General features: G+C 36.3%; 1 protein-coding gene across 1 annotated transcript in view; it reads right to left on the reverse strand.

Moving 5' to 3' along the window:
* Positions 1 to 2,657: 2,657 nt before the first annotated feature.
* The window catches only part of galcb (galactosylceramidase b), a 39,382-nt gene continuing 17,728 nt past the window's right edge, over positions 2,658 to 24,311 (reverse strand). Inside the window, exons 7-17 of the mRNA XM_039741310.1 lie at positions 20,775 to 20,905; positions 16,368 to 16,523; positions 15,803 to 15,927; positions 15,476 to 15,603; positions 15,218 to 15,307; positions 14,977 to 15,066; positions 12,884 to 13,028; positions 10,183 to 10,363; positions 8,412 to 8,575; positions 4,739 to 4,815; positions 2,658 to 3,558 (exon numbers count right to left, since the gene is read on the reverse strand). Coding sequence (XP_039597244.1) covers positions 3,415 to 3,558; positions 4,739 to 4,815; positions 8,412 to 8,575; positions 10,183 to 10,363; positions 12,884 to 13,028; positions 14,977 to 15,066; positions 15,218 to 15,307; positions 15,476 to 15,603; positions 15,803 to 15,927; positions 16,368 to 16,523; positions 20,775 to 20,905 — 1,431 coding nt within the window. The 3' untranslated portion in view covers positions 2,658 to 3,414. The remainder of the gene's footprint in view (positions 3,559 to 4,738; positions 4,816 to 8,411; positions 8,576 to 10,182; positions 10,364 to 12,883; positions 13,029 to 14,976; positions 15,067 to 15,217; positions 15,308 to 15,475; positions 15,604 to 15,802; positions 15,928 to 16,367; positions 16,524 to 20,774; positions 20,906 to 24,311) is intronic.

A 24,311-nucleotide genomic window follows, 5' to 3' on the forward strand; every position in this document is an offset into this window, starting at 1 on the left:
TAAAATTCGAACGTATTGTAGCGTCTAAGCCAGGTTGAAGCCTTTTTTGTTTTAAGTGACTGTTAGGTCCGATTGAGGGAGGGCGGAGTACAGCGTGGAAGACTGATAGCGGGGTATTGATTGATGCGGTAAGGGGGGGGGTGAGACCTGGGGAATGAGGGGTTGGAGAGGGGGCTAGAAAGTTGTGTTTGGGGTTACGAACTTCTGTGACACGTTATTACGTCGGTCGCTACAGTATCAAAAAAAAGATAGTAAAGATTGCATTAGCGCAAACAAAAGGAAATTAATCATCAGGACCAGGTGTCATTGGAAAAATAGCAGGACAAATTGAGGTCAGGAATAAAAGGCAAAGAGCAGAAAACAAAGTCTTTTCGCATTCGCATCATTCAATGCACAAAACGCAGAGTTACACAATCATAGATCATACGCTATGAGAATCTGTGGTCCTGCAACAGTTAAAGCAACAACAAGTTGAATTTCACAGAATAAACACAATTCAGTCAGGTGTGTATTTAAATGTAAATTTTAACAGGCGACAAGAAAGGTAATGTATATATTCCGCGAATAACATTACACACCAAAGGAGATCTTGATATGCCATTCGTATTAAAATGTTTACAGTTTCCCATTAGAATAGATTTTGCTATGACAATTAACAAATCACAGGGACAAACATTAGAAAAAGTCGGATTTTTTATTAGAGAAACAGAAACAATGTTCACTCACAGGCAGTTATACGGTGCGTTGTCACAATGTGTCTCAAAAACCGGAATCAAAATTCAATGCGACCTTTAAGAAAAGGTCACTCCAAAATTTTGATTTTAATGAAGCTTGTAAAAGTGCAAATAATGAAATTGAAACAATTCCAAAGAAAAAAAAAAAAGCTTTTAAAATTCTAAAACCGCTTAACCAAACAGGGGTTGGCGAGCGAAGCGAACAGGGGGCAGAGCCACCTAGTTTATATATACATATATATATATATTATAGTGTATGGCCGGCCGTTCATCCCGCCTAATACCCATTAGCCACCAGGTGGATCCCTCCCTGCAGTATGGAGGTCCCCCAAAGACCAGCAGGGCATCATGGACATTGGAGTTTTTATACACAGCCCTGCTGGATACCATGGAGGCCACTAGGAGACGCTGCAGGGAGGAACAATGGTTATTTGCCTTACGACCCGGAAGTACTTCCGAGTCACATGAACAAGTGGAATGACGTGCTTCTGGGGTGAAGAAAAGGACTTTTTATCTGACCCGGAAGTGATAGGAGATCACATGGCCTGGGGATTGGCACACTTCCAGGTCAGGGAATATAAAAGGATTGTGGGAGCTCCCAGACAGCGAGCTGAGCTGGGTGGAAGGGTGGCAACGCATCTGGGAGTGTGAAAGATTGTTTATTGTAGTGTATTGAGTATTTGAGTATTGTGGAGAGGAGGGTGCTTTGTGCACTGTGTAGTTCAAATAAATCAAATTATTGGACTTTTACCTGGTGTCTGACGTCTTGGACAAGGGTTCAAAGGAGCGATAGCGCCCCCTATCTGTCACTATATATATATATATATATATATATACTAGCAAAATACCCGCGCTTGTCAGTGCTAAACACCACCCTGACCATCTCATCTTTGTTTCCTTAAGCACAGTCCTTAACCCGCGAATATTTAGCGGCAGTGTTTTTTATTGGATTGCCGCTGACGGGCGGCCTTATATGGGCAGGCACTCAATTTCGTGGGAGGCGTGACAATGAGGGACGCAACTCCGCCTCACACGGCGACCGAGCTGCAGGCTATGGTTGGTATATACAGTATGTACATATGTAGGTTCCAGTTATGACTGTTACACGCAGAATTTCAAAATGAAACCTGCCCAACTTGTGTAAGTAAGCTGTAAGGAATGAGCCTGCCAAAATTTCAGCCTTCTACCTACACGGGAAGTTGGAGAATTAGTGAGTGAGTGAGTGAGGGCTTTGCCTTTTATTAGGATAGATATATGTATATATATATGTATATATATGTATATGTATATATATATATATATATATGAGAGAGAGGGAGAGAGAGAGAGAGAGAGTCCCACACGACTGAGGCCAAACATGCTACACATAAATGATCCAAGTAGCATTTCTTATTGTTTCCTTTTCTGCCTATGAATTTTTTTACTATCAGCATACTACTTGAACTTTACATTTCTATTAACCTGTTATTATTATTGTCATATTAAGTTTTCCAACATAATAATGTATTCATTCCATTTTCACACCTGCTTGTTCTAATGCAGGGTCCCAGGCATTTGGAAGTAATTGCAGCAGGTTAAGTTAAAGAGAGTCTGGATGGTATGCCAGTTCAATAATTAATACTGCAGTTACAGTATATACAGTGGGTGCTGATTTTCTCTTATACTAGCCATTCAAGTTTTGAACATCTGTTGATTTAGTAAATGTATATTTTACATGTTTTACAGTATTCTCTGTTGAACGTCCTATGTTTCAACTTTTATGTTAGTAATAAATGTTTAAAAAGCATAATAGCAATTATTGAATGGCTTCACAAAATTTATAGTACAAGAACCACACAACACCACATGAGACCTTGAACCATATTTAGAATTTTTCTAACAAATAACAATAACCAATATAAATAAAGAGCATGCTCTAGTTTATGCTTTTCTAAACTTTTATTATATTTTATGCACTTCTTATGAATTAAGAATCAGAAATGGCTTTATAGAATATGTAATTGTTGAAATTTCAATTTGTTTTACATAAAATGATAAATTCAGTGCATTTCACAATGTTGGCGGACTGAATGGAATCAGTGCAGTTGTCTTTATTCAGTACCTCAAGTATTTGAACACTGCTTGTTTTAAAAGTCAGCTTTTGTTATAATTTCATCAAGACAGCATGAAAGAACAGACCTAAACTTGGAGTAAGATGCTGATGTAGTTCTCACATATCGTAAATAAAATAAAAATAAAAAAAAACTTGATTTTGCTATATTATGATCTTCCTTTAAATTGTTCCTGCATATAAATAATAAATAAAAAACTAAATATTTTGTTCACTTAATAATTCACAATAGATTAAAATAATAAAAAAATAACATACAATGGCAGACAGCAACAGAGGTAATCTCTACTAACATGAAATACAGTAAATGTATACATGAAAATGAAAAAGTGCACATTTTTAATCTCCAATAATTGCACATTCAAAATGTATGCAATAAGTTTAAAGGCATGAGTAGTATTTACACAGATCTCCTTCATTCAAAACCTTGGATTTATAATCAGAAAACCTTTACATTTAATAATCAATTTATACAGTATATTGCCTAAGAATTTATAATAAAATTAGAAGAGCATTTTGGTTTTGCACTCTTGATTAAGTTTGACATTTTAATTTAGCAATTGGATTTTTTCAGTCTGCTCCCAGATAGAAGTTATCAAACTGTGCTTTTTCAAACTTTTCTGTACCGATTGCTGCCCAGCCATTTTTTGGTCCCAGGATACGCAAGTTCTTCCATAGTGGGTATCCATTCAGAAAACCTGACGCTTCATAACCCTGTGGAATAAATGCAAAATAGTTACAAAAAAAAAAATAATAATAATAATCCAGTGAAAACTGCTGATCAAAAGTAAAACTAACTATATCACAATGACAGCTTTTTAAACATGTCAGTCAGTCTTTATCCAATTCACTATATCCTAACTACAGGGTCACGGGGGTCTGCTGGAGCCAATCCCAGCCAGCACAGGGCGCAAGGCAGGAAACAAATCCCTGGGCAGAATGCCAGCCCACTGCAGGGCACACACACACACACAAGGGACAATTTAGGATGGCCAATGCACCTAACCTGCATGTCTTTGGACTGTGGGAGGAAATCCACGCAGACACGGGAAGAACATGCAAACTCCACGCAGGGAGGACCCGGGACGTGAACTCGGGTCTCCTAACTGCGAGGCTGCAGCGCTACCCACCGCATGACCATGTGTATACCTGGATGGACCCTGGAATTAACGAAGGCTGTAGCAGAAAAGAGGGTGATGGGAGAATTAGAAAACGTCCTAACTGATGCGGCTAATCACCCTCTGCATGCGGTGTTGCCCTGGAGCACTATTTTGGGCTCTTTTTTGCCTGCTGTAATCAAACTATGTACCTCCCAATAGACACACAAACAGGGACAATATTTTTATATAATAGAATTATTATATTGTAAGTATAGTTCTGGGTATTGCACTTATATACTATTTTGTACTTAGTATTTTTCATAATGTTATACACACACTGTTTTATGTTCTATGCTGCTGCTGAAGAAAGTAAATTTCCGCTAGAGATCAACAAAGTGCTATTAAATAAAAATCAGATTAACATTTATATTTAAAACACACAATTAGGTTTAACACAGTTAAATGTGAACAAGTTCATGTATATTGTAATAAACAATATGAAGTGTTTAATATGGAGGTGGATATGCAGGTAGAGTGGTGGCTCTGAGGCGAAGGATCTGCACTGGCAATCGGAAGGTTTCCGGTTCAAATCCCATAAATGACAAAAGGGACTTTGCTCTGTTGGGCCCTTGAGCGAGACCCTTAACCTGCAATTGCTGAGCGCTTTGACTAGTGAGAAAAGAGCTATATGAATGCCAAGACATATTAATATTAATAATAATATTAAGTTATCCTGATAAAATGCAAAATACAAACATCCAGCATCAGAAATGACAAAATGAAATTTCACAAACCTTTATTTGCAGGCTTAGTGTATGCCAAATGCCTGCTCTCGTACCCGATTTACCTACGGCTAACACAATATGTCCCTCTGCAAAAAAAAAAAAACAGTTAAAAAAAGTAATTAAAAATGTAAAAACAGGTGCTTGGTCAGAATACCGTCAGAAGTAATACAACATATTTGTCAAGTAATTACTGAATGTACTCAGAAATGTATTACTTTTTCCTGGATATTCAAGTTCTTATCTCATTATTTTTATTAAACTAGGATGCTCTGCCCTCCCGCTCGTTTCGCTCGCCAACCCCCAGGCAGGCACTATGCGCTGGCCACTTCAGAGATCGTCTGCTCACATATGGGGAAGCGGATGTACAATTTAAACAGATTGTTATTTTCATGGGAATTGTTACATATGCTTAATAGAACTATTTTACATTACAGCGAGTAATTAACCATAGTAAAAAATAGTAAGATGTAATAAATTGAAAGAAAATTATGTTTCATGTTGCATCAGAGGTATTCGTTGCGTTATACGTTTTTGTTCTGTTTGGGTTTGAAATTAACAAGCAAATACTTTTTAAACTTACACTTTTACTGTAAAACTTCAGTAAAAACTATTTTTTTAATTAACTTTTCATCAATGTCGCATTGACTTTTGATTCCGTGTTTGGACTTTGATCGTGACAACGTGATGTATAACTGCCTGTGAGTGAATATCATTTCTTTCTCTCTATTAAATAAACTGACTTTTTCTAAATGTTTGTCCCTGTGATTTCTTAATTGTCATAGCAAAAGCTAGTCTAACAGGAAACGGTAAATGTTTTTAACACAAATGGCATATCAAGATCTCCTTTGGTGTCTAATGTTATCCGCAGATGATGTACTACATTACACCTTTCTTGTCGCCAGTTAAAATTTTACAAGTCAGAATTGTTCGACCAATTTTGAATACAACTAATCTTGTCCTATTGCATAGCCTATCACCCATGCATCCATCCATTATCCAACCCGCTGTATCCCAACTACAGGGTCACGGGGACATGCCCATCGCTCAAACATAAATTGCGCAATAACATTACTATACAGTAAGTACATCCTTCTTTCAACAGTAATTTGGCGGTTGTAGATATTCTACGGGATATTGTAAGTTGATGTTTTAATTTTCTGCATCACCACCACCAACTGTTTCAGCATAGTCTATTGATACACATTTAACCAATCTGCCGTGTAACTGATCGACAATTTTCGTGTTAATTTGTTTGACTTCATCGTTTCTCGGTGCTAGGATGGCCTGTGCACTCATTTCTTCTGTTGATAACCCTTCAGGATGAAATTCTTTTACTGGGAACTTAAAGTTAAAGGAAAACGTAAAAATTTATAAGAGCTGAGAGTGCAGGAACTGTGTCTGACAAAAGCATTCACATGAATGAGAGGCGAGAGGACCATGAGTGTGGTTGAAAATTGTTGAGAGTAGGGCAGGACTTGAAAAAATCTCTTGGCAACAATCTCGTCTCAAGATTTTCTTAACTGTAATAAGACAAGTGAGACTTTTTGAAAGATAGGAGATGACCTAGAAAAATGATACATAATTTTTACACTGGCTTTCACTTTCTACATCTGTCTAATTCCTTTTAGGCCTGTAGAAGTAATCTAGCATCAAGCAGTACAAAGGAGGGATTCACCAAAACCATATCTTCATTTCCATCCTTTTGTACACAGCGACACACACACAGACATTTAAGTCATATTAGTATTGCCAACATCTCTTTGGTGTTCATAAATAAACTAGATTTATTTAGGGAAATACATTCAATTATTGTTAAATAAAAAAAAAAAACCCTAACACTATTTTCTAGTCATGCTTCAAGCAATTGGCTACTGATTGAGACCTGCTGATTTTCATCACAAATAACTTGATTTATGATCGGTGAATGATTTTTTCAGAATCTGCTTTTCTAGGCTTTATGGTAATTAAGTTGTAGAGTTTCTTTATGAGAAGTATTATGGTAGTTAAGGAATCACATGGGTCATTTTCCTGCCACATTTCCTGTGAATAGAAAGCAGACAGTCACACTTCTGGAAAGAGTGAAGGCAGGAATATTGGCTTTTACATTAAAGAAAGGGGAATACGAGGAGTTGGTGTTATTCTTGCACAGCACGGCAGAGTGCAAGAAAGCAGCGGCATGTTTTTGGCAGAAATGAAAAGAGACCGAGTTCAGACCTTTTCATTTTGTCCTTTAATTAAAATGGATATTCCTTGTCCGAGTGTGGATGGTGAGGGAATTTGCATTTTGTGTTTACAGCAGCTCATGTTTTTAATTAGAAAAAGAATACAAAGAAAATTTTGCCCTCTCTACTTAGCAAAGAATAGGGGTTTTAGCTTAAGAGCCAAATATGTTGGATTTTATTTGTAAATTTGTTAAGCATGTTAGCCTTGCATCTTCTTGACATACTTGTGCCTTGTAATTATGAAAATAAATTTTATTTTCTTTTATAGCATATGTATTATTGAAATAAGTATTTTGTACATGTTTTCTTAGTTTAAAAATGTTTACAGCAATTTTATTTATTTTAGTATTTTGTATGGTCCCTGAACAATAATCCAGTACAATTTGATTTTGTTAATAAGAAATGAACAAGCAATACCTATGGTCTGCAAATACAGAACATTAGGTTTTTACATGGTTGGTTAAAGAGGGGCTTAATGAAAAAGAAATTTAAAAGGATAAAAACAACAAATTGGAATCAGTATCATAACTGGCCAATTCAAGGAATATGAACTTGGTAATCAGTACTGGCCCTAAAAACCTAATCAGAACATTCCTATCATTTTCAACATCCATCCATCCAACCCATTATCCAACCCGCTATATCCTAACTACAGGGTCACGGGGGTCTGCTGGAGCCAATCCCAGCCAACACAGGGCGCAAGGCAGGAAACAAACCGCAGGCGGGGCGCCAGCTCACCACAAGGCGCGCACACTCACACCAAGCACACACTAGGGCCAATTTAGAATCGCCAATACACCTAACCTGCATGTCTTAGGACTGTGGGAGGAAACTCACGCAGACACGTGGAAGAATAAAATGCAAACTCCACGCAGGGAGGACCTGGGAAGCGAACCCAGACGGGTCTCCTAACTGCGAGGCAGCAGCGCTACCACTGCACCACCGTGCCGCCCTCATTTTCAACAGTTACTGTAATATTATAAACTATCATATTTTGACAGTGCTTATGACCAATCCAAGTTATCTGTTTATTAATGTTTTTTGACATGTTTGTTACTTTTAAAATTATTGAATCCCATGAGTATACCTCATTATATCTTTGCAATATACCGAGAAAGAGCAGCAGTACCATCGAGTCAGCCTCAGTATGTAAAATGTAGGAGTTGTTTGGATGATTTAGAATGGTTTATGAATAAATCTGATTATCTGAATTCTGTTCAATAATACTGTAACTCTGTATGCAAAAAGGATAAATTAATAGTAACAACAATAGTATTTATTACTAGTGACTTCATATTCTTGATGTGAGAGAATATATATATTATATAAATATATATCTCATATTTCACATAAACAGGTAATTTTGATAAAATAGATTTTTTTCTTAATCTCCTGGGCTTCACAATAATTAAATACTTCTAAGTATAAAAAATTCAATTGTGACATTTGTTTATACTTACGGATATCATTGGAAACTTTGTAAGTTCCATTTGGAAATACCCAGAAGAAAACTCCTTTTGCATTCCGCACTTCTCCCCCTCCTTTAGTCACTCTTCCAGCAATAAAGACTCCACCTTTGTTAACTGCCTCCATATAGACATCACTGCTAACTGTAATATTCTGCCTAAAATGGTAGAAAGAAGCCAACAAAATGTGCATAGGGCAAAATAACAAATTAGCTGACAGAATTTAAATTAATGGAAAAAATGTACTCCTTAAGCTTAGATCAGGAGTTGGCACTCACTGGATTATAACACCATTTTGAGTCATACAGTAGTCATACCAGGCACATCAAAGGAAAGCAATTTTAAAATAAATGGGGTTAAAGTTCAAAAGTTCCCCTAATTTGCTGCCAACATTTCAACCACAATCAAGTTTACATGTATTGAGGCAATCAAAATGATGTTGATTGGAATAAAATAACATTAATTGTGTATTAAGAAAATATGACAAATCCTTTTACCATTAAATCAATTTGATTTATGCTCATGGCTTGTTAGGACTAAACGCACCAGTCAAATGAAAATGCTGTAATGTTCATTTTTCGCTCTATCCCAACTGTCAGAAAGAGCTCTAACTGTATTTAATATCTGACCCCATGCCAGTCTAAACTGCTGCAGCAGTTTCATTTGTTGCTTTGCACAACAAAAGATTAAGCAGAACTTCAGCATCATCAACTCAAACTAAGAGTTCTTGATAGGTTCTGTTGCATAGTTAGTCTAGTGACCCTAAAATTTCACAAGCAGGCTGTGAAGTGTCAAGTGGTGACTTGGAGAAAGGTGAGGTCTCACCATGCTGTTAATTGTGTTACAAAACTTAAAGCTAGGAGTTATAAATGTGTAGGAGGAGGTCAAATTTGTACAATCTGTTTCTGATTTGTAGATGCATGCTCTTTATCACCAGCTTTTACAAGGGTGCCTGCAGATCCTGCAATGAAATTCTAGGATTCTTAGAGACTTCTTTTAGTGTCAAACAGTCAGCTCTTGGCTGAATTTGGTGGGTCGGCCAGTCCTGGACAAATTAACAATCGTTTAAAATGTATACCAACTATAGATGAGTCTCCTAATAGTGGAATGATTCATTTTGAAATAACACAGTAATCTTTTAAAATCATTTGCCTGGCTCATAAGCGTCCACAACCTTCTTTCTGGCAGCCTTAAGAGAGGATGACACCATAACTGTCAAAATCGAAGAGAACTCCAAATCCTAGATATCTGTGGTGCACTTGCATACTTCCTAAGGAGGTGCTAATCTTTGGCACCTGATCTGGAACACCCAATCCTACTTTTATGGATTTGTAGTGGTAGTAAATATAGGGCTTTGCTTACTTTTTCCATTTGACAAATCGATATTTTTCTTCATATAGATTATGAGAATGAACACAACATATTAGTTTTATGCATCGTTTATTCATAACCTTTATCTGTAGGTACTGTCTGCACAAATATCCAATGATTACTTGTGTACTTTCTTTTTCACATGACTCGTACACAGTAAGAAACAGAGCACTTATAAATTTATTTTAATGAAAAGAAGTTACTGACCACAATGGAAACCTAACTAGAATCAGAATGGTAGGTTTCTTTATACCGAGTCTTCAACAGTGTGAACCAATATATGCCTACTACTGTACAGTTTAAAATGATATAATTTATTTTACCAAATAAACTGAATTAAATAAAAGTCCAAAATTAATTTTGTATATACTGTAGCTATTATTATTATACATACCATTTATAATCCCCAATAACACTAATCGTTTGATCAGCATCTGCAACCCATGTAACTGGACGTTGAATGAGAACTTGACGCAGAGTAAATACATGGTCCCCAGGATCAGAGGTATTAATAAAATACTCAAAAACACCAGTCTGATCAGCAAAGTATGGAGCTTCAGAGAATTGAGGGTTTCCTGTTAATGAAAAACAGTAAAGCAGCAATGAAGTTAAGTATTATCATCGCCTTATCTTAGTATACTGTGAATATAAAATGCAGGAGTTACAACATGCAATCAAATTTCATGGAAAACTTAGTTGAATAAGGGCAGTCTGGGATTTTAGTCGCATGCCCTTCCTTCATCATAGGATATTCAGTCCTATTTGTTCTATACAGATTAACTGCTGTCCCTTATTCTCCCTATTTGTTTCTAATGGACCTGGCTGTGCCTAAAGACATTTTCAGTTCACGTTTCATTTGTTTAAATTTGTGACAGTCATGTTGGCCATAACACCCTCTCTTTACCAATAGTCTCTGTGACATTTTAGTTAATTCCCAACTACTCCCAGTCTAGTCGACAGAAACAATCTTTCAAAATGTATCATGAGTACACTTCTGGGTCTCTGGGTGAGGCACCCACTACAAGTCTAAGTCAAGTTGACTGGCTGCACTTTAAACAAACATGGACGTCCCCTCATATTGCCAAACTGCCCACCTTATACTGGAGAGTGAGCCTGGCTTTGCCATTCAGGAACCTCATTTAATTGCTAGTATGTGAAATCTCATTTACTTCAGCTAGTACCCAGCACTCATGACTATAAGAGAGGATAGGGATATAACATGACCAATAAGTAAAGCCACTGCTTTTTCAAAACATACTGATACTATGATCCCTAAATTGTGGCTGCTGCACCAATTAATTCTTAATATTACAACGAATTCACTTGGGACAACTGTTCCTTGGCATCTACAAACAGAAAGTCACTCTTTTCCAGGAGCAGACCATAAACTTGCATCAGCTAATTCTCTGAGAACCACTCGGTTGCACATTGGGTATCACAGTCTGATCAGACCAAGAAGACATCATCATCTTCTAACAGCAGTACCCAAATACCATGTCCATGAAAATTATAAACAGCAAGGAGGCAAGACACATCCGTTTTAGACTTTGCTTGATGCCATATATGTGAACAAAGTCCTCACACTGCACGACTCGGGGACCAAATAAAACACATCAGCAGCCCCTGGAAACCATATCTTTGCAGTAGCTTCTGAAAGATACCAAGGGGTGTTTAGCTTTGTTCAACTGTATAAACTACATGTACACAAACTCCTGAGACCCCCTCAAACATCCACCCAAGAACCAGGAGTCATTTCAGTAATGAATATGCATTTTTCCTCTGGAATACGAGATTCAATTATCAGATAAAGGCTTTTCTAGGAAGGCTGAGATGTATCACCCTTTAATTACTGGAACCAGTTGCATTTCTGCATTAATGGCCAGTAGCGCACTGGCCCGCCAGATATTGTGCAAAACAGGTAACACATTTACTAATTTAATGTATTACATTGTTTAGAACAGCTCTCAGCTTTGTCTTCTTAAGCATTTCTTCAAACATATGTTCAAATTTCTTATCCAGGAAAATATTGCTTTTTGTAGTATATGAAATTGTCATCTACTGGCCGTGCAGCATTCTAGTGTCACACCTGCAACCTGAATTTTCCATTTTACCATTACATTGAGGACTGCTTTTTTTTAATTGTATGTTTGTGCTTTTAGTGTGCTATACAGCACAAAGCAGTAGGGTTTCCACAATTAATCAACTAAAAATTTGATTTGAATTATATTTTCCTTATTGACTAGTTGTCCCTGTCCCAGATTGTGTGCTGGCATACTACGACTCTCTGTTCTGTTTTTGAGTAGGCTAATCATAGCTGCAACTGTACCAAATTTTGTGGAAGAAGATTCCCCCAAACATCAGGCAGAATTCTTCCCTGTGTGGGTATTTCACCTAAACATCATGTATAAAATGAACTACAAGGTCTTTGTACTTCTGAGCTTTTTGAAAGAATTCTTCAGTTTTTGAACCTCCAATACATAGTATTTGAATAAAGACTTGACATGGTGTGCTCAACCTTGGATTAGTTATTTGCCTGAAAATTGCAGATCTTAGAATCGAGAAAAATAATTCTTAAATCACTTTGATGGGCTGGTGCTCTGTCCAGTGATTGTTCCTACCTTGCGCCCTAGGCTCTAGCTGTCCTGGAACCCTTCTTGTGATAGATCAGGTTTAGAAAATGGATGGATAGATGAAATTCTTAAATAAGATCTGAATCCATTTTATGAATTGGATAAACATCTTTAAAGCTAAAGTCGCAGCAGCACATGTATGACAAGCCTTTTTAAAATTTCATGCCTTGTACCATATTATGCAATTCTCAACCTGTCTTAATCCAATTCAGGATTGCGTGGGCTAGAGAATATCCAGATGGTACTGAGCAAAAGACACCCTTGGACTAGGCACCCGTCCATCACAGTGACAAATCACACATACACAGGCTGATTTAGAATCTCCAGATAACCAGATCTTCTCATCTTTGAGGATGTGAGGTGAAGACCAGAGTGCCTGGAGGAAATCACACACAGACAAAGAGAGAATGTATCGAATTTACACAGACAATGACTAGACATGGACTTAGAACCCAGGATACTTACGAACTTTAAAATCATCCATATACTTTTTAGGAAAAGGCTGGGAGTCAGGTGGCTTTGAATGATTTCCTTTTAAACCTGTTTGAAGTGTTGTTAACGTATATACTTCATCCTCTTGAAGGTTGATTGTAAAAGTGCCCTCCGATAACTAAAAAAGAAATACTCAGAATAAATAAAAAATTACATAAAACAGATGTTAACAGTGATCATACAGTTAGGTCCATAAATATTTGGACAGAGACAACTTTTTTTTCATTTTGGTTCTGTATGTCACCACAATGAATTTTAAATGAAACAACTCAGATGACGTTGAAGTGCAGACTTTCAGCTTTAATTCAGTGGTTGAACAAAACGATTGCATAAAAATGTGAGGCAACTAAATTATTTTTTGAACACAATCCCTTCATTTCAGGGGCTCAAAAGTAATTGGACAATTGACTCCAAGGCTATTTGATGGGTAGGTGTGTTCAAGTCCGTCGTTACGTCTTCTCAATTAAGCAGATAAAAGGCCTGGAGTTGATTTGAGGTGTGGTTCTTGCATGGGGAAGATTTTGCTGTGAACAGACAACATGCGGTCAAAGGAGCTCTCCATGCAGGTTAAAGAAGCCATCCTTAAGCTGCGAAAACAGAAAAAACCCATCCGAGAAATTGCTACAATATTACGAGTGGCAAAATCTACAGTTTGGTACATCCTGAGAAAGAAAGCAAGCACTGGTGAACTGAGCAACGCAAAAAGACCTGGACGTCCACGGAAGACAACAGTGGTGGATGATCGCAGAATCATTTCCTTGATGAAGAGAAACCCCTTCACAACAGCCAACCAAGTGAACAACACTCTCCAGGGCTTGGTAGGCGTATCGATATCCAAGTCTACCATAAAGAGAAGACTGCATGACAGTAAATACAGAGGGTGCACTGCAAGGTGCAAGCCACTCATAAGCCTCAAGAAAATAGAAAGGCTAGATTGGACTTTGCTAAAGAACATCTAAAAAAGCCAGCACAGCTCTGGAAAAACATTCTTTGGACAAATGAAACCAAGATCAACCTCTACCAGAATGATAAAGGCAAGAAAAAAGTATGGAGAAGGCGTGGAACAGCTCATTATCCAAAGCATAGCACATCATCTGTAAAACACGGCGGAGTCAGGCAGTGTGATGGCTGCCAGTGGCACTGGGACACTCGTGTTTATTGATGATGTGACACAGGACAGAAGCAGCCGAATAAATTCTGAGGTGTTCAGAGACATACTGTCTGCTCAAATCCAGCTCAATGCAGTCAAATCAATTGGGCGGCGTTTCATGATACAGATGGACGATGACCCAAAACATACAGCCAAAGCAACCCAGGAGTTTATTAAAGCAAAGAAGTGGAAAATTCTTGAATGGCCAAGTCAGTCACCTGATCTTAACTCAACTGAGCAGGCATTTCACTTGTTGAAGACTAAACTTCAGACAGAAAGGCCCACAAACAAACAGCAACTGAAAGTAAAGCCGCTGCAGTAAAGGCCTGGCAGAACATTAAAAAGGAGGAAACCCAGCATCTGGTGATGTCCAGGAGTTCAAGACGTCAGGCTGGCATTGGTTTTCAACCAAGTATTAGAAATGAACATTTTATTTCCAGTTATTTAATGTGTCCAATTACTTTTGAGCCCCTGAAATGAAGGGATTGTGTTAAAAAAAAAAATTATGCAATCATTTTGTTCACCCACTGAATTAAAGCTGAAAGTCTGCACTTCAACTGCATCTGAATTGTTTCATTTAAAATTCATTGTGGTAATGTACAGAACCAAAATGAGAAAAAAGTTGACACTGTCCAAATATTTATGGACCCAACTGTGTATTGGGATTAAAAAGTTTAGCATCCAGTTTATAAAGAAGAACAGTTTGTTCAGAATTTTAAGGTCCAAACTGACATGCTCTGTTAACTTTAATCCAGGAGGCTTTTGTATTAATAACACTCACTATATTTTAGGGAAATAAGCACATCATGTTATTTCAATTTTAAACTAAAATTTCAAAATATAGTGAAACAAATGTAAAATATGTGAAAATATACTTTTATGCTTTAAAACGTAATATTTTTTTTTGGCTTCTCACCTTAATTGGAGTGAGTTGCTCAAAGAACACAGGGTTGTTTGTTTTGAAATCAAATCTCGAGTGCCATACCTGAAGCTCTGTAAGATTAGTCTGAAATACAGAAATGCATTTTATCTGTTTGAAATGTGTTCAAATTCATTAAAAATAAAACATATAAAATGCCAGATTAGTATAATTTGTAAAAAAAAAAAAAAGAATTACAAATGTACAAATATGCATTTTAATTGGCACTCATACTTACAAATGATCCTTTTAAAGAGAACGTGGCAGTCTGTGCAGAAACATTGTATGCTGGCAATGGTGGCCTTATGCACACAGAGTGATTACGGGTCTGCAAGGCAAATACTTGGATTATTTAAATATTTGTACCATTCCATTATATTTCTTGTAATACTTTACATGAAGTGTCCATAAAACCAGTTCAGAAATATTACTCTTAAACTTCATACCCTGCTTTATCCTTAGTATTAAGACGTACTGATACTAAACAGACAAATACCATGGTTTCTATGATGACAGTGAGATTTCCTAATCCATCTGTTAAAGCAACATAACTTCCTCCACTTTGTAGATGGCCAACAGTTTGAAGATAGAACCATCCTGGCTCTGTAAACTGTGTAGTGTGAGCTTAAACAGAAAAAAAAGTAATAAGTTAGGTTGGGCAGATGTAAATTGTATTTTCCAAGAAATAAATATACTGTACGATTAAAAAAAAACATTTTAAATACTATTATACTGTCTACAACAGTCTACAGAATAGAAATTGGCTGTAAATTACACTTACTTTGAAAATTGAAGAATCATTCATATTGTAATATAAGTATACCTGTTATCCAAATAGGAGACTCTACAACATAATTTCCACTCCACGGTTCCTGTGCAGTCATTAGTCCATCTCGTCCAAATGGCAAGTCTTCGTAATAACTAGCAACCAGGTTCCATGATATAGTTCTATAATGGGAAATAAATTTGTTTTAAAATTGCCAAAAGAAATCTGAGTACATAAAAATGAAACTGATCACTATGTGTAAAATATTACAACATAATATTTATATTATTAATATTTATTATAAGTGAAATTATAACAAATAACATTATACTGTACAGCACTTCCTTGAAAGTTAAAATATATATACAGTATGTGTTTGTAAAGTTATCCCACTAAGATATATGTTCTTTACATGGCATGGCGGCATACTGTGACTAGGTCTTTTGACTTTGTTATAATTCACCACGGACCCCTCAGAGGTTTACTTTATCCAGGAACACGTCTTGACTGGTGTTTTGTTCCCCTCTCTTCTGTAGGCAGTTACAGGTTCAGAAATATTCTATAAGTAAAAATTTACCAATGCCATTGCCACAAACTGTGAATATAAAAGTTGTTCACGTACGAAGTCATTAGTCCATTTACATAGTTTTGATTAAGAATCCGAGCCCAACAACCACCGCCAACATTGTCATTGAAGGTGCTGTAATCTTCTGAAGACCAGAGAGTTTTGTTTGTCTTTATGGCATCTTCAACCGTGTAAGTGCCTGGGTAATGTACTCTGCAGAGAAAAGGAAGAAGCAGAAAAACAATATGTTCAAATATTTTAAAAAATGTTAATATACAGTATATTAAAAATATCTATATTTAAACATACTCAAATATACACCAATTTACATAAATGTTTATACATAAAATCGGTGTTTAAAAATGCATCAACCCCCTTTACAAATTTTCTTTACTGCTGCATATTTTTCACAAAGAATTTTGTCAGGAATTTTAATGGTTTGTTGTGAATGTAACGGGAAACAAAAATGAAATCCAAATTAATTTGTTTGTGTCTATAATAATTAAATCAGGCAAGTTATTGGATGTGAAAAATGTATTAACCCCACTCAATTAAAGGGATAATAGATGTTTAAAAATCTTGTGGCAGCCAAGCCTGAAGGCGAGTGGCCTTGCCCAGTATAAATCTGACTAATTTTGACTCTACCATCTGGTTTTCCAAGTACAGTACGTTCTAAATGAAAGAACATCATAAAGGTCTTCAGAAGAAGATTGTTGATGTCTGTCGGCCTGAAAGGGATTCCAATACATTTTTGTAAGCTCTGGAGCTTCAACAAGCCACAATTATGTTATGACATTTACATGGATAAAATTTAGGGCTGTAGTCACTTGGAATGGCTGATCTGCCAGATTTACAAGGCATATAATTTTGAATGAAATCATATGAAACCCAAGAACAAACTGTTCACTCTGGATTAAATGGTAAGAACCTTATAAACAATGGCCAAGAATAGTTGCTGTGGTATCAAAGTTTGCTAAATTGTAAAGTACCATTAATTCTGCTCTGTATCAGAGGTTTCCATATAACATCCTTTTGTGAGCTAAAATTAAAATGCATAGGGGTCATGTATTAAAACAATGTGGAAAAAAGTCTGAAAGTTCAAAGATAAACAAATTACACTTTCAAACTGCCTTGTCAAAAACTGAACCTAAAGCTCACTTCACTGGCATAGTGGGCCCGGGCTCTGCCTATGCTCCCTTCTTTTTGAGTCAGTAGTCCCCTTTGAAAGTGTCTGCTGCTATGCAGCGTTAAATGTTCTTCAGTCAGGTGATGAGGGGCACTAGGGGAGTCCAACTAAAGGTCTTAGCTCTAGCATCAAGCCCATTTAACTTTGTGAAAGCCTTTAGCTTAGAATGTTTATTGTTTTGTCATCTTTATTTATTGCTTTGCATTTCAACCTTTATTTTTTAATATTTTGCTTCTCAGACTATGTACATTGGTTAAGTGCAAATCATTTTAACTTGTTTACAACAGCTCCTATTCCATCAGCTAATTCAGATCTGCACCGCCAGTTGCACTTTAAAGGGCAGTACAAACACACTGCTATCCTTCTGGTTGTATTTTTCCATCTTGTGTTTTGACCACTGCCTGTTTTTTGATTCTTACACTTGGACTATGTACATTAATAAACTACAGCTTATTTCCATCCACTTTATCCAGGTCTATTCCTCCCAATTTTTGTTAGCACTGCCAGGTGCTCTGCAGTCTCGACAATACCCATGACAAGTCTAATGGTATGCACTCAGCCAGCATCATTGGGCTACATTAAGCTCACACCTTCATCTCTGGGCTAGTCGGAATAGCACCTACCCGACAATACTGAGATGCTGTAGCAGGTCCTGAAATTGATGCTTTCATGCTCAGAATTAAACAAATGTAACTGAATTGAAACCAGATCTGTAAGGAGGAGTATGCCTATTCCATTAAAGCACTGTAAAAGCATAATAAAGTAAGCTCTGGTACAAGTTACTGCTTGTAAAGATAGATTAATCCATAACTGGCATATAGATTTTCACAACAGATATTGATTATTGCAATATCTGTAATCTCTCTATTATTAAAAAAAAATCCTGGGAAAGAAAGACGGGAGACGAGACGTGATCTTTACGTTAAGATCACGGAAGACACTTATAAGACACGTAAGATGAAAGAGAATGGCCACGGAGCGTCTCGCAGGGACCATAAACATGACACTTTGTGCCAAGAGATTGACCCAGGACCGTCTCACGATGACGTAGAACATGAGATTCTTGCAAGACACACCCTACTTACAACCAATATCAAATAAAACATTCTGTCGTGTAAAGGATTTGAGCACACACAGATCCAGGGTCTCAGTGCATATAAATCGTATAAGGACAATACGTTATAAATGAAACGTCGACAACTAAGCGAAGAAGAAAGCAGCGCGGAGAAAAGAGACTCAAAAGCGTTGGACAGAAAAAAAGAGCAAAAAAGAAAACGAATAATCTAGGTGCAAATTCAGAAAATAAGGGAAGTAATTATCAGCCCGTAACAAGTGGAACTGAAAAAAAGCACGTCCAATCGGGCTCAGAATTAAAAGACAGAGAGTAAAAGACAAAGTAGAACTTCATAAAGACGTTCACAAACACTGGTGCTAAACACATGCAGACCAGGTTAGAGATTATGAAAGCAGTGGAATTCGAAAGGCTCAAAAAACAAAACGTTGGTGTGATACACATGTAGAGAAAGTTAAAGAATATCAAAGTAGGAAAATTATAAAGTATAAAAATAAAGAAAGTAAAGATCGCAGTAGCGCAAACAAACAAATTATTACTTAAAAAAGAGAAAATAATCACCACGGACCAGGTGTCATTGAGAAAAAAAAAGCAGGACAAACCGAGGTCAGAAATAAAAAGAGTAGAAAAAGTAAAACATCCTAAAGAGGTTAAAAAACAAGGGGGCCAAACACATACAGAGCAGATTAGAGATAACGAAAACTGGAATTCAAAAAACACAAAAAAAACGTAGGCGAAACACTTACAGAGCAAGATACAGAATATGAAAGCAGAAAAAAACGAAAGTGTCAAAACAAAGAAAGTAAACATCGCATTAGCGCAAAAAAAGAGAAATTATTACTTGGAGAAATAACGAAAAGGCGAATAGAGATCGAAAATATGGACATAGATGATATATCAGAAGTATGTAAATATTGTAGGGCTTTGAAGTGTAAGTCAGAGAGTTTCAAAAACGGAGTTTACCTCGCATGCATTTATTGGTTACTGCTGATGATGTCGATCATTTTGTCTTTGCTGAAATTCCAAACAGAGAAAGCTATCCTGAATTTTGGTACAAAGTCATTAAATACACAGACTGGACTGAAGGTTCACTTTCCAATAGTACAACAAACCTAGGCACAAAGCAAAGACAACATAGTACAGAGTCAACTCTGTGAATGTCCTTGAAAGGCTCAGACAACCCAGTCGAATATCTGTGTGGAGACCTAAAAACTGCTGTCCACCGACAGTCTCCATGCAGCTTAACAGAGCTTGAGAAGTTCTACACAGAAGAATGGCAGAAATTCCCCAAATCCAGGTGTGCAAAGCTTGTCTTGTCATAACCCAAAATACTTCAGGCTGGAATTGCCACCAAAGGTGCTTCAGCTAAGTAACTGAGTAAAGGGTCTGAATACTTGTGTTAATGTAAAATTTCCGGGTTTTTTTCTAATAAATCCGCAAAAATTCCTAAAATCCTCTTTTTCATTATGGAGTACTGAGTGTTGCTATATGTTATTTTAGCACAAGGTTGCAACGATGCAAAGTCTGAAAAAAAAAAGTGAAGGTGTCTGAATACTTTCTGAATCTTATGTATATGTCAGGATGTACAGTTATTCTTATTTTTTTCCCCAGATTTTGGTGCTTGAGGAAAAGGAGGAATTTAACATGGCTGCCATGTCAACCGGTGGTAGTGATAAGCTATAAAGGCTCCGAGTCAAATTAAGACTACATGATTGACATGCCTCAAGTGACACATGGGGTGGCCATTCAGCATTTGAAAGAGTAAGGAAAAATGTGAGAGTTCCTTTACAAATTGATTTAGACTATTTATTAATATGACAGTTAATTAAGGAGCAATACTTGTTTAAATTGTTCAATTCTTTCTGAGTCACCCTGTAATTATATTCACATATACAAACACACATTTATAATTGTGTTTATGTCCACCATGTAATATATGCACATGCACAAATACACATCTATGATTGTGTTTACACGCATATAATGTATAAAAACACCGACACATTTATATTACATAAATATGTGCACCTCCATGTTTAGTTTACATACATTATACTACAGAATATGTTTTAAAAGAATGAAACATTCCAATGATATGAGGAAGGATAAAATCATTAAGAAGTGCTGTCTTTATCCAAACTATCAGAAAAAGAGATTATTAAATATCAAATTGGTACTGAAGTTTATTTTCAGAAAAAAATCATACCCTATCACACTGACCGCATCTTGAAGCTCTGCATCATGCAGCACTGAGAATGTTATTGGCTGCCATAAGTTATCACTGGCTATGATTTTTACCCGCTCCAAACCTTGTTTATCCAGTGTGTATCGGAGAAGCTTTTTCAAAAAATATTAGAAAGACAGAAGGAAGAAAACAGAAAGAAAGGTAATGACATAGATAGTATTAAATTAAAACACTTAAAATAAAAAGACAAGATTTAAAAAAATGAATAGCTTTTTTCCTCACTGTGTGCCTTTACATTTAGTAATAATTTACACTATTGATTAATTATAAAAAAGAAACTGTCCAAGGTGCCCCCATCAGGCAATATGCCTAATTGGTATGAACTTCCAGGTTAAGGCATTTTCCCCAAACTCAGTCTTTTTAAACATCTTTTCTAAGCCATAAAATATGCATAATACCACTCTAAGTAATGCCAATCTAAATGCAGTGTAGCCAACAAAGTCTGAATACATTTTTAAATTCAGCCACCAACTATGAAAGGAATAGTTATTATTCCTAAATGAAGTTACTGATTAAATAGTGGTTGCTTTGACATATTAAATGTCAAACACATCCAGAGGTAAAATATCTAACGTGTACAAAAACATTTTAATAGTCTATCAACACCTCAGAAGCATCCATAAAGTTAGGCCAGAAATATTTTTTGCCACCAAACAGCCCATTACATACAAACACACACAAAGTCGAAATTCTGAAACATTTACAATCGGGGGTCACATAAATGTGAGACAAGTCGTCGAAGTGGATGCCGTGATTTCTTTTAATCTCTGGATAAGAAATTGAAAACACTTGGCTATAAACTATTCAGATTTGCTTGATGGACAGAATGAGATCATCTAGGCTGTAATATTAATATGATCTTATTAATAAAGGTATTTAGTTAATATAACAAGTCAGCACAAGGCAAAGTAATGCAGAGTAATCCACTATTAAAATCACATGGTGTCATAAAAAAGTAAGCAGGGTTTTGAATTGCTCCATGCATTACTTCTGTTTCTAACAATGCACACTGTACCTCAGGTTATGCCGGAGATAAGGATGAGGGAAAGGACATGTGCAAATAATGAGTATCTCAAGTCTCCTTGTTGTTTTAGTTATGACACATGTCCTTGGCATCGTTTCTTTTTTTGCAATCATTTTTCCTACAGGTACGCTATAATATAATATAGGTACATGATATTAATGTAAAGCTTTTAAACTTAAACAAAACAGGAAAAACACAGTTATTTTTAAAGTGGTCATACTAATCTTTTGTAAACTGAAGTGAAAAAGCAAGAAAATCAGATCAGAGAAGCTTAAAGTGAAAAGTCTAGACAAACAAAGAAATAAGAAAAATATCCTAAGACATAGCTTAAGTCACAGATGTTTTGTTTTCACAGATAAATCACCTTTGGCGTTAGTTAAAATTAACATTTAAGAAGCCTTGTTCTCAGAAACATGGATCACGATGCATTATCTAAAGAATCTCATCTAAACATTAAAACAAAAGTCCACAGTCTTCATCTGCAGTACTAACAACTGCATACCAGGAACACCCCAGAAGACCTGCTATTTTGGAGATGCTCTGGCCAAGCTGTTTACCAGCCACAATTTGGCCTTTGTTAAAGTTGCTCAAATCCTTATGCTTGCCCACTTTTCCTGCTTCCTGCACATTACCTTCAAAAATGACTGTCCAGTGGCTGCCTAATATATGCCATCCCTGGAGAGATGCCATTGTAATGTGAGAATCCATGTTATTCACATCACCTGTCAGTAGTTTGAATGTTTTGGCGGTATAGTGTAGTTATTAAAATTCTAAGAAATTGTTTAACATGAGCCATTGTAAATTGATAATTAATGTTATTCACTTCACTTCTCAGTAATTCAGTTGTTTTAATGTTGTGGCTGATGGGTATATTGTATATGTTGAAAGGGATGAAGACGGTTCACCACTACCTAAGATGGCAAAGGCATATACATATTTTCAAATAGAAAAGCTTGTGTATGGAGTACAGTATATGGAAAGTTTACTCAACATTTTCACACCTGAGAAGAGCCTTCTCTTCTCCATGTACAATGACGTTAACCAACCTATGCTTCTTTCCTTAAGCACTTTTTTTTCTTTAAACCACAACTTTCTTAGCCTAAACCAAAAAAGAGAAACAAAGCTAAAACCTAACACTAAAGCTGGCAATCTTTACTCTGGAAAATGGTCTAACTTTTCCGCCATACCTAAATGTTGACACTTTCCTTGTGTGTTTTTTCTAAGCTGTTTTAGTAAAAGTACCATCGATCGGTAAGTAGTTCCAGGAGCACCTGCACTTCCTATACTTACCCAATAATCTGGACAGCATCATTAAAATATGGATCAAATAACATTGTTTTAGATATGGACCAGTCTCCATCAGCAGCGATGATACCAACACTGGTTAAGCCAACTTTGTCCAAAGTTTGACGAAGAACCTTAGTGATAGACAGGAAAACACAAATTTCACTCATTCAAGCACACACATACTGCACATTTCCTTGCACTCACACACACATAGCTAAGATATTATTACTTAAAACAGTTTTCATCCATGTTAGCTGGAATAAAATTATCTATTACTGTATATCCCTAAAATATTTTACATCTAAAACTAGATTTTCTCTTCTTAATTTCGAATTTGGTGGCTCATTTAAAAATGTTTTCTATTTTTTTGAAAATTTTATAAAACTTATAAGCTAACTTTCTGTCTTCAAATAAAGATATACGAAATGGACCTCTTTATTTAAACTTAATATGAAATGTCCTGGAAGTCTCAATTTTTAAGTCTAAGAATCACAGCAAAAAATCTTTGCTTTGATTTAATCTTTTCAACAACACTTCTTAAAATGGTTTTCATATAATACTGCAGTCACAGTCATGTATCATTAATATTTAGTTTTATAACAGCATTCCACAAAGAAACCAATACACTGAAACCTCGGGTCACGACCGTAATTAGTTCCAAAACTCTGGTCGCAACCCGATTAATAAATACAATGAATCCGTTCTGGACCGTACGAGATGTATGTAAATATATTGTTTGAAACATTTTTAAGCACAACAATAGTTAATCATACCATAGAATGCGCAGTGTAATAGTAAACTAATGTAAAAACATTGAATAACACTGCGAAAACTTTGGAACAGAGAAAACTAAAATTGCAAGAGTTCACGCTACAGCCTTACGAACTGCTCGCTGTAAACACCTTTTTTTAAATGAGTTTTAAGCACAGAGAAAAAAATGAGAATTTGAAAAATCCTTAATTTATACAAAAACTAACCATAAACAACCAAGAACACTAATCTTGTAGCAAATCGTCATAAATCTTCCTGGCTTTCTTGCATAACATCGCCTCGCTTACGCTATCCCCTGCAAGTTGCTTCTCATTCAACTACACTAGCAACAGTTTTTCCATCTCTTCCAGCACTTGAGGCTTCTGCTTGGTTAACACTGTAACTCCTTTAGCAACATCAGCTGCTTTAATGGCCTC

The sequence above is a fragment of the Polypterus senegalus genome, chromosome 18, assembly GCF_016835505.1.
Source record: "Polypterus senegalus isolate Bchr_013 chromosome 18, ASM1683550v1, whole genome shotgun sequence".
Lineage (NCBI taxonomy): Eukaryota > Metazoa > Chordata > Cladistia > Polypteriformes > Polypteridae > Polypterus > Polypterus senegalus.